This window comes from Humulus lupulus, chromosome 8 (assembly GCF_963169125.1).
Source record: "Humulus lupulus chromosome 8, drHumLupu1.1, whole genome shotgun sequence".
NCBI lineage: Eukaryota > Viridiplantae > Streptophyta > Magnoliopsida > Rosales > Cannabaceae > Humulus > Humulus lupulus.
The window spans coordinates 97650456-97661642 of NC_084800.1; the positions used below are offsets into that span (position 1 = coordinate 97650456).

Genomic DNA, 11187 nt, shown 5'->3' on the forward strand with positions numbered 1-11187 from the left:
ACAATTGTTTTTGTTTTAAAAAAAAAATTGCAAAACAGGAAAGAGCATAAATAGATGGGGTCACCTCCTAAAAGCCTAAAATACCCCTGTTTTGAGACTTACTTGCCCCCTTGCCCAAGCAGCAACGTCACGACTCATGACCGTGGTTTCTCACCTTTGTTATTTGAGCTTATATTTCTACTTATAGACTGGCAACATTTTCACGAGTGATGACGACCGTTTCCCCCTTTCCTTGGACAATTTAACTTTAAGGACCATATTGATACAAAAAAAAGTTTTTCTCTTTTTCTTTTTAAGTTGGTAAGCAGTTTACTTCATCTATTCCCTATTGGCTGATCCATATCCATATCCAAATCATCATTGATTAAGAGGAAGCGTAATAGAACGGCATATCTTAGGTATCATCTTTAGCTAAAATTCTCGGATCAAATAAATGTAGAGAGATTCATGAAAGTCACGAGTTAAGAGAAATCAATTTCATGATTTCATGTCCATTTTAGCTGCTTTCACACAGCTTAGGAAAGGAAAAATCTGTAGTGTTAGAAAAATCAACATTAACATTATCAAAACGCATCTTTATTAGAAAAGCAGAGCAACACATTACAGACGCTTCGGGAAAAGAACAATAGAATCTCATCATCCCCATGGTTTGAACCCGACACCAGCACACACTATATAAAAACACGACAATAAGAAAGTTGATACTCCAAGACAAAACGAAACGGTCCAACTAAAAGTAAAACTACCAAGTCACCAGAAAAGCAAGACAGACGCTACTGGGACCTACATCTCCCTGACTCCGACTCACTCCACAATTCAAATCTCAGACCATAAGCTCACGCCCAACCAGGGCCAGCCACGTAAGCACCCTATTTTATTTACTGTAGTATATTACAATAGGCACGGGTGCACTAGATCAGAGAGATTTTGATTTTCGGGCTCTCAAATCGCCAGGACAAGACCCGGCACCGACTTCCCGACCCGGTTGGAGAGGCTACTCTCCCAGACGGAGGGGCAGTGGTAAGACGCAATCTCGGCCGTGGATGAGGAAGACGACGAAGCGAATCCCAACGGTGAGTATTGGCCGTAAGAGGAGGAAGAATCGCCGAGGCGGGTGACGGTGAGGGAAGTGTTGAAGTACTCCCTAACCTGGGTAATTATCCCATCCGTCACGGTCCAGGCGTGAACCCAAGCTATGGACAGATCGGAATCGCAGCCTTCGACAAGGACGGTGGGTCCGAATGAGGCGAAGGATTGGGGCTGAAATTGGAAATCGACGTCGTCTGGTGATGAAACACCGGTGAGCAATCGCATCAAGAACTGGTGTGACGGCGGACCATGGAACCACCAATCTAGATCCGGCGAGAGCAGGCGGTGAACCTTGTCCACGTCTCGGGAGCTCAAGGCTTCATACAGGGCGCGAACCACCCTTTGATTACTAGAACCACTCTCCTCCAGAATTTCCTGAGAGTTAGCCAGTTCTTGCTAAACGAAAGCTTCGAAAAGAAAAAATGAGAGAAAATGTGTTGGTTAAGAGGGAGAGAGAGAGAATATGAGGGAATAAGCCAGGAGGAACTGGTAAGATTTTGAGGAAGAGACGGGTCGTCTTTTATAGAAGCGGATGAGGTGGGGAGCATTGTTATTCCACATATCTGCTCACTTTTATCACATCTTCTTTTAATGCCACGTGGCATTTTGAGGCCTTTATTGTCAATTAGGAAATACTCAGGGTAGAAAGGTGACGTGGTGAAATTTTATTGGTGGGGCAAATGGTATGGAATAGAATCGAAATAGTGATTAGTTTGTTTACGCGCGTATCGCTAGGAGTGAGGACGGCACGCGGGTGAATTCGCGGGAGGAATGGTCAAAGCGGGCCACATGAATTGAGTTGACCCCAACTTTCGAGGCCAACAAGTTTTGCTTCTTCTTATTACGCTATCTGCTTTTACTTTTGGGATTAGTAGCGGCACAGCCCTATATGAAAAATAAAATAAAATAATTCAAACTAATTGAGTTTGATGTCATAACATAAATTATTATGTGACTTTTCATTTTTTATATCTTATGAATTGTCCAATTACAAATATATCCTTTTATTTTTTTGTTCTATTATTATTATTATATTTTTATAGTGGATCTCAGTAATTTTGATTCATCACTAGGAATTTAGCATCAATTTATATGTTTATACATGTAATATATAATTTTGAAAGAGAAAAAATTGATGAAATTTAGTGTCTTCTCACCGTAATGATACGAATTTATAAAGTTTTTAATATAGTTGAAACAAACTAACGTATAAACTATTAAGAAGTAGCCTAATGATGACTTCTTTTTATCAGGATCTTCACTCCCTTTCGTAATCAGAATTTTTAGCTACATCATTAATTATGTTTTTTTGCATAACTATTTATTAGTGCATCCCTAATGCTAAGTCCACATCCCTAATGTACACTTACATTCCATTTGTAATTTTATTAAAATAAACAAAAGGAAAAGGCAAACTTGGGAAGAAAAAACAAATGGTAGCTTTCGGCGATAAAAGAAGATCAACTATATAAATATATATTATATCTCCATAATTAAACTAACTACCACATTCATTATGGTTAGTAAAATATGAATTTTAGAGTGGAGATCGACTGATTTAGCGGTGTTGGGAAGTTAAATGGACTTGTTTATTAGATGTATACGTTAATAGTTTAAAAACAAATTATTCACAGTAAAGTATGAATTGCTTATAAGTAAAACCGAATACTAAATCTCAGCATAAACAATGCTATGCAGTAGTAGCAGAACTACATGCAGCTTGGGGCTCCCCTTACCTTTGAAAAAAAATTGAATAAATTATATTTTTTGCTGCAATATATACATTTTTTATAGGACAAATATTATTGTTTTTTTCCCCAAAAATATGACCCCAAACTTTTTTGCCTGGCAAAATTCCCTAAACATATAAAAACTATTAAAAACGTGCTACTTTTGTTTTATTTTGTTAATTTTTTGAATGGTTTATTGATTAGATCGCATACCACATACATAATTGTAGTACGAATATCGATTTAACTGACTAAAGCTAGCCAAAATTAAGTTTATTGGTGCTAAACATACAAATATCAGCTCCAATAATGTAGATACACATTCTCATAATTTATCATTAGATCACTACTTATGTATGTATTTTTTTTGCCTAAACTCTTGAATCACACCACATTAGCACCACATCAGTGATACATCAACAAAAAAATAAAAAAAAATGATCGAAATACAAAGAAAGAGTACATTTTTAATGGTTTCTATAATTCAGGAGAGAGTTTTGCCACGCAAAACATTTCGAGGGACAAAACCTTGCAAGAACCATAGTTCAGTAGGAAAAAAATGATATTTGTCCTTTTTTTTTATATTTGCCCCATCAAATATATGGCTCGTTTGTACACTATTGTTATGTGACATAATTGTTAACATGATATGTAGAAGTAAGCAGCATACACTAACTAATTGATGGTGTTATATAATTAATATGTATGCATACTTGTATTGTCTTAAATATGTTTATCTGTCTCTGTATCTGAATACCTGGCCCAGGCCTTGACTTATTAGTCAAGGGCGGCAATAGTGCGCTGCACACTAGTTGAAAGGCTTAAGCCCAATCAGGAACGTACTATTACGTTGGGTGACCCTATGGTCGTTGGAAAACAAAGCACTTGGCTAGCTCTATAGCTAGTTACTCAAAGTTAAGGGCAAGGGCCCCAGGTGACTCTATGGTCACATAGCTTAGGTATAGGGCCCGGATTGACTCTATGGTCAACTATTCAGGGCAGTGGGCCCCAGAATGATCCAATGATCATTTATTTGTAATTGTATGCATGTATGAGTAGGTTATTATTGATGGGCACGCTAGATAAGTATTTGGAATCAATATTTACTATTCATGCACATGTGTTAAGTTTTCTTGTTGAGCTTTGGCTCACAGGTGCTATGTGGTGCAGATAAGGGAAAATGAAAGTTTGACCAGCCATGAGTTGGAGAGCTTTGATGGCGACGTGTACATATGCAGCTGCTCGTCCACCACGGCCGATGATATCTCAAAGGAACTAGGGTCGTATCCCTTATTTTGCCGCTTAGGCCGGCTAATTGTACTTTTGACTTGTATATACCCTTTTAAACATTTGTTTGTAATATTTTGGGATCCCATGTATGTATTAAACTTTTAAATGAAAAGTCAAGAGTTCATTTGACCAAAAATTTTAACCCTAACCCTTGATATTAACATTAGTTACACGTTTATGACAAAATGACTTGATTAGCAAGTTTGACATTATTTAACGTACACAGTGTAACGATCTTGGATTAGGAGGACGATAGAGTCATACTCGACTACCACTACCTTTTACAATCATAGCCAACCAGGGGTGAAGCCACTGTGTATTGTTTTGTCTTATTAGTTTTGGGGTTAGTTATCTGCTTCTAAGAGCACTCACACCAAGTAAGCTACTCTATATCTATTTTACATCACCAAAATTCTACTTTTAATTTTATTTAGTTCAAACTACCATACATCAGCTTCTCTATTTTATATCACCAAAACTCCACTTTAATATTTTTTTATTCATTTTTATTTTTTTCATTTTCAATAATATATCTATATTTTAATACTTGTAATATTTATCCATATATGATAGCAAATATAATTATACTTTATTTTAAATTAATCCAAATTTATAAAACAAACTAAAGTATAAATTGATTAAAAAATATACAAATAATAAAGTTATTATAAGAATATTCATTATAAATATAGTAATAACAAAATAAAATAAAATATATTGTAAAATTTAACAAATACATACCTAAATAACAAAACAACTCATTAATGAATCATAATGAATAACATTAAAATACTTAAAATAATATAATATTAATATATGTACAATTATATTATTATAATATTTATGTATATATATCACAAACACATAGAATGTATAAAACAAACACATTTACATATACTAGATACAAGTAACATGCAATGCACATTTGTTTAGTTTTATTTATAAAATTTATTAAATTTGTATTATTGTCATATAATTTTTAAATAAATAAACAATATTATATATAAAAGAATGACATAAACATATTAAAAGAAAAATTAAACAAAAATATTGTTTATGGTATTTTAAAATATATATATATAATATGATAACTTTTTTTAAACACACAAATGATAATTTTTTAATAAAAATTAAGATTATGTATTATATATGTACGCCCTGGTTTTCCCACGGGCTGTTTAGCAGGACGAGCCTCGGACTAAACATGATTTAGTCCGAGGCTCCCACAGGCCGGAGGCTCTATTTCCAGGACGGGCCCTTTCTAGCTCGAGGGGGTCCTGTTTCCAGCTCGCACTTGTTGCCTCAGGAGCTGGGAACAACATCCGACGGCCACGGACGGATAAGCTCGGGTTATGAACTGCTCCGGTAGCGAGCTTCTCAGGAAGCTCTGACCCTATGGGAAGTCAACACGCAAGATAAACGTGCATATTCCTGCCATCACGTGTCCGATATCCCCCTGACTTCTCGGACACGCAGCAGGAACGTGCGTATTCTGACACCCACGGACGAGTTGGGCCGTGCGGCCCATTATCTCCTTCCATACTGATTAGACCACACTTGTGTGTCAGGTTTAGGAATTAATCATGAATATCACAGACTTGATATGACAAATGGTAAGGTCACGGGATGACCTCCCTACCAACTTCCAGGTGCCTTCTCCTATAAATATGGAGACCCTGGGAGTTGATAGGGGTTGGAAAAAATAGTCTTTGAAGAACTATATACTTTGTAAACCAATTACCCAGAGAATATCAATAATATTGACTAGTGGAGTAGAAGGATTTTAACCTTCGAACCACTTAAAAACGTGTCTCGAGTCACCTAGTTCTTTCCCCAAAGATTTCCTATCTGTGACAGTTCTACTTTTAGTACTAATCTCTTTCTCTTATTCTCTTAATTATCTGTTGCCGAAGAACCGCGTCAACAGTTTGGTGCTTTCATTGAGAGCAAGTCCGATTAGTACTACCACAAACATACAACTATGGTGACCACTCGATCCAAACATGGCAACGAGACAGAACAGCATGATGGGCAGGAGGCCCGCCATGTTTCCCTCCATGATGAGCAAGTTCCTGAAGTCCAGCAGAGGCCAGGAAAGCAGCCGGCGGGCCAAGACGACACTGGTAGTTCAGGGCCCCGACCGCCTAATCCGAATCCATGTTATTACACTGCGGTGGAGATGGAGAATGCTCAGCTGAGGAGCCAGTTAGCAGCAGCTGGTCAGCAAATCCAGGATATTCTGAGTCGACTACCCCCTCTCACAACCAACAGTAACGTTGGAGAGAGGCAAGGCGAGGCTCCTAAGTCTCGCCGGAGTAATCGATCCAGGCATAGCCGTTCGGGTAGACTCCCTGCAGCCAACTCCACCCCTTCACCACACCATCAAGAGACGAACTTCAAGGAAATGCCTCGGACCGAACAGCAGCAGTACAGCCGTTCGGTTAGGACGTCAACCCCTAGCTCTCAGCCTTCCTCGAGGATGCCCAGAAGAGATCGAGGAAATTCCCAAAGAAGGACCGAGGAGATCCGGAGACGTCAGCCCGTCCCCGAAGAACGTCCAGTTCCTCGTCCAGCTCGCCCAGCGCGAAACCAGCAAGCTGGCAGGGCCGAGAGGCCCCCACCTAATTTAGTCCGTCCTGACGGCACTAGGATCGCCTCTCCGGTCAGGCATCCTCCTTCTCCCATCAGATATCCGTCTCCTCAGCCCATCCGAGACATCCCGACCTACGGGAATAGCAGGAGGGGCCCGCCGTCAGCTGGACCCTCCTGGCGCGGCAGGGTGCCGGGGGAAGGATCAGGTCATGGCCGCCAAAGACGCACTCCGAGTCTGTCCAGCAGGAGTCACTGGACCGGCAGTGCACGGAGTGATCTTTCGGGAGGAGACCTGCGCCAGCGGCTAAGTTCAGCACAAAGTCACCATACTACCCAGGGAGGCGACCTTCGAGATCGCCTCAACTCTCACAGAGAGGATCGAGTTAGGGATGGTAGCCAGGCCCGCTCAGTTGGGGTCCGATCCGAAGTACGTAACGGCGGGAATGCCCCAAATGACCTATCTCAAGATAGGAGGGGCAACAACCCGCCTAATATGTACAACGGGTCCGGAGCTGTTGAACAGCCCCGAAATAACCCAGGATCTCAGGACAAAACCCTAGAGCGCTTAACTCAGATGGAGGAGCTGATGAAGAAGCTCCTGTCGGAGAAAGAAAAAGACGAATATGATTCAGGGGATGAGATGGAACTCTTCGCCCCCAATATAGCAGCAACGGCATACCCTTCTGGCTTTCGTATGCCGCACTTGTCAAAGTTCAACGGGGATGGAGACCCATCTGACCACTTAGGGATGTTCAACACCCTAATGATGGCTCATAACATCGGACCAGAGCTTCGTTGCTTGATCTTTCCTTCCACCCTAACTGGACCTGCCAGGCAGTGGTTCAAGCAAAGTAAAAGGCAGTCAATCAGCTCCTGGAAGACCTTTTCGGTTGACTTCAAGAGGGCATTCCGCGCCTCTCAGGCCGCCAGGGTCCAGGCCGACTCCCTAGCTAACGTGAGACAGCAACCTGGAGAGACGCTAAAAGCCTAATTGAGCAGATTTGCAAATGTCGCTGCTCGAGCCAGAGACGCCGACGACAGCTCCAAACTCATGGCTATGAGGACCGGGATCCTAGTTGGCGGAGATCTGTGGAAGGATATTCAAAGGAGGGGGGTCAGCTCGGTTAGTGAATTCCTTAACAGAGCCCAAGAGTGGATAAACTTGGAAGAAGCTGAAGCTTCAGCCGCAGGGACCAGCCAGGTCCTCGAGAAGCCCGCTGGGACAGGAACAGAGATCGTAGTGGCGACTCCCGACGTCACGCAGAGTAACCAGCTCGGTGGCGGCAAAAGAAAAGGAAATGGTGAAAACAACCAGCACGGTCAAAAGAAGAATAAGTCCGTGGATAAATTCAAGCCCGTGTTCACAACGTATAACGAGCTCACCCAGACCAGAGAGAATATTTTCCTGGCCAACGCTACGCGAGTCCCCTGGAAAAGGCCGGAGCCATTAAAACACCCTAAGGGAAAGAGAGACGCTTCCAAATTCTGCCGTTTTCATAACGACGTCGGGCACAATACCGACGACTGCAGGCACCTCAAAGATGAAATCGAGACTCTAATCCGAGCAGGTCCATTGGCGCAATACTCGCGGAATAGGGTCCCGGCAAGTCGACCCGCTCCGGATGCCCCAGTCAATCGACCCGGACCTCGGGTAGATCAGGACGTCCTTCCCCCCGCGGTCGAGGGGGAGATTTCCACCATCTCTGGAGGACCACACATGGCTGGCACGAGTAGAGGCGCCCAGAAGAGGTATGTGAATGAGTTGAAGGCCCACAATGGAGCGGAGTTCGTCCCGGAACAGCGTCAATCAAAACAACAAAGATTAGAGAAACAACCGATTATCTTCGCGGAGGAAGACGCAAGCCATGTCCAATTCCCTCATAACGATCCCTTGGTCGTAGCAGTCCAGCTCGCCAACCGGAGAGTAAGGAGAGTGTTAGTGGACAATGGGAGCTCGGTGAACCTCCTATTCCGGTCCACCTTAGAAAAAATGGGTCTGACCGTCTCCGAGCTCAAGGCAACCTCGATGATGCTGTATGGTTTTTCAGGAGAAGGATCAGCAGCGATAGGGACGATTGAGCTAGTGATCACCCTTGGAGACGAGTCCCGAACAGTGTCCAAACTACTCGAATTCGTAGTCATTAACTGCTCCGCTGCTTACAACGCCATTTTGGGCCGACCTACGCTCATTGCTTTCGAGGCTATCACTTCCGTCCGGCACCTCGCCATGAAATTTCTTGCTCCGACAGGGATCTGCACTATCAAGGGCGATCAGCTCACTGCCAGGGAATGCTACAGCATTTCCATGAAGGGAAAATCTAAACCCGGGTAGGTGACGATGGCCGTTCAGGATGAAGAGGAATCTCGGGGACCCAAGGCGGCTCCCGAGATTGAAAAACCTCAGATTTCTGAAGGCGAAGAGCTCGCCCTAAGCGAGGACATTGACCCCCGAGTAGGCGAGGACAGGTCCAAGCTCCAAGCTATTGAAGAACTCGAGGAGGTAAGCATCGATGAACAAAACCCGTCACGGACGATTAAGCTTGGAAAGAGCCTCTGCGATGGAAGAAAGGCGGAGCAATGATAGGGATCAGTCCGAGCGTAATCATGCACACGCTCCACCTAGACAAAAGCGTCCCTGCCAAGTCTCAAAAGCTGAGGCGTTTAGGGACAACCCGAGCCGAAGCCCTTGAAGAAGAAGTGGCCCGGCTCAAAAAATGTGGCTTTATCCGCGAAGCCAAATTTCCTGTTTGGGTTGCCAATCCCGTGTTAGTTCCAAAGCCCAACGGAAAGTGGCGGACCTGTATCGACTTTTCCGACCTGAATAAAGCCTGCCCCAAGGATTGCTTTCCATTACCAAGGATCGATCAACTTGTGGATGCCACGGCGGAGCACGAGCTCATGTCCTTCATGGACGCGTACTCGGGCTACAATCAGATCGCGATGAATCCAGCAGACTAGGATCATACTAGCTTCATGACCCCAACTAATGTCTATTGCTATAAGGTCATGCCGTTCGGTCTGAAGAACGCCGGAGCTACCTACCAAAGGCTAGTAAACAGAATGTTCGCGAACCAGATCGGGAAAAACATGGAAGTGTACGTTGATGATATGCTTGTCAAGTCTAAGATTGCCAGCAACCATGTCACCGATCTGGAAGAATGCTTTAACATACTGCGAGAATATGGCATGAGGCTCAATCCTCAGAAGTGCACTTTCGGTGTCGCATCGAGGAAATTCTTGGGTTTCATAGTCAATACCCGAGGAATCGAGGCAAACCCCGACAAGATCAGGTCACTGCTCGAGCTTCCTTCCCCCAGGTCGCGGAAAGATGTCCAAGGCCTCACAGGAAGAGTGGCAGCACTGAACCGGTTCATTTCCAAATCGACCGATAAGTGCTTACCCTTCTACAACCTGCTCCGGGGAAACAAGAAGTTCGAATGGACAGTAGAATGCGAAGGCGCATTCCTCGACCTAAAAGCGCACCTGGCTGAACCACCTGTGCTATCAAAGCCCAAGGTAGGAGAACCTCTTTTCCTCTACATGGCCGTAACTGAGGACGCATCTAGTGCCGTTCTGGTGCGAGAAGAGGACCAGACTCAGAAACCGGTTTATTACATCAGCAAGAGACTCCTCGGAGCTGAGTCAAGGTACCCATTGATGGAAAAATTGGCGTTCTGCCTAATCACGGCCTCGCGAAAACTCAGGCCATACTTCCATTCCCACTCTGTACACGTCATGACCGATCAGCCTCTAAGGCAGGTTTTGCAAAAGCCTGAAGCCTCAGGACGCTTGCTAAAGTGGGCGGTCGAACTCAGTCAGTTCGAGATTTTCTATACTCCCCGAACTACCATAAAAAGTCAAGCCTTGGTCGACTTCGTGGCAGAATGCGCGGGATTCCATGAGATCCCATCAGAAGACTCACATCAGCTCGCCTCCTCAGGTTCATCGTGGAAGATCTTCGTTGATGGCTCATCTAACGAGAACGGCTCTGGGGCCGAAATCATTCTGATATCCCCAGAGGGACATAGATTCCACTCGGCGCTAAGGTTCGGGTTCAAGGCATCTAACAACGAGGCAGAGTACGAGGCTTTGTTGGCTGGACTTAGGATAGCTAGCGAGCTAAAGGCGAGCTCTGTCCAATGCTTCAGCGATTCCCAGCTCGTGGTTAATCAGGTTCTAGGCGAGTACCAGGCGCGGGGTCCCAAGATGGCCGCCTATTTGGCAAAGGTAAAGTCCGAAATGTCTGCGTTTGGGCGGGGGTCGATCGAACAGATACCTCGGGAGCAGAACGCCAACGCAGATGCTCTCGCCAAGCTCGCCACCTCGGGAGAGACAGAAACCCTGGGGTTGGTGCCAGTTGAGTTCTTGGAGAAACCTAGCATAGATGGAGATCGAGCAGATATTGAAATGATTGACATCAGGCCGACCTGGATGACTCCCCTTATTGAGTATCTTGTCGAGGGTAAGTTACCCGAAGGGCGCAACG

General features: G+C 44.0%; 1 protein-coding gene across 1 annotated transcript; it reads right to left on the reverse strand.

Annotated features, from left to right (window-relative positions):
• Nucleotides 1-554: 554 nt before the first annotated feature.
• LOC133798201 (wound-induced protein 1) lies at nt 555-1588 on the reverse strand. The gene has a single exon (XM_062236416.1). The coding sequence runs from the start codon at nt 1312-1314 to the stop codon at nt 943-945; it is 372 nt and encodes a 123-aa protein (XP_062092400.1). The 5' UTR covers nt 1315-1588; the 3' UTR covers nt 555-942.
• Between the last annotated feature and the right edge of the window lie 9599 nt (nt 1589-11187).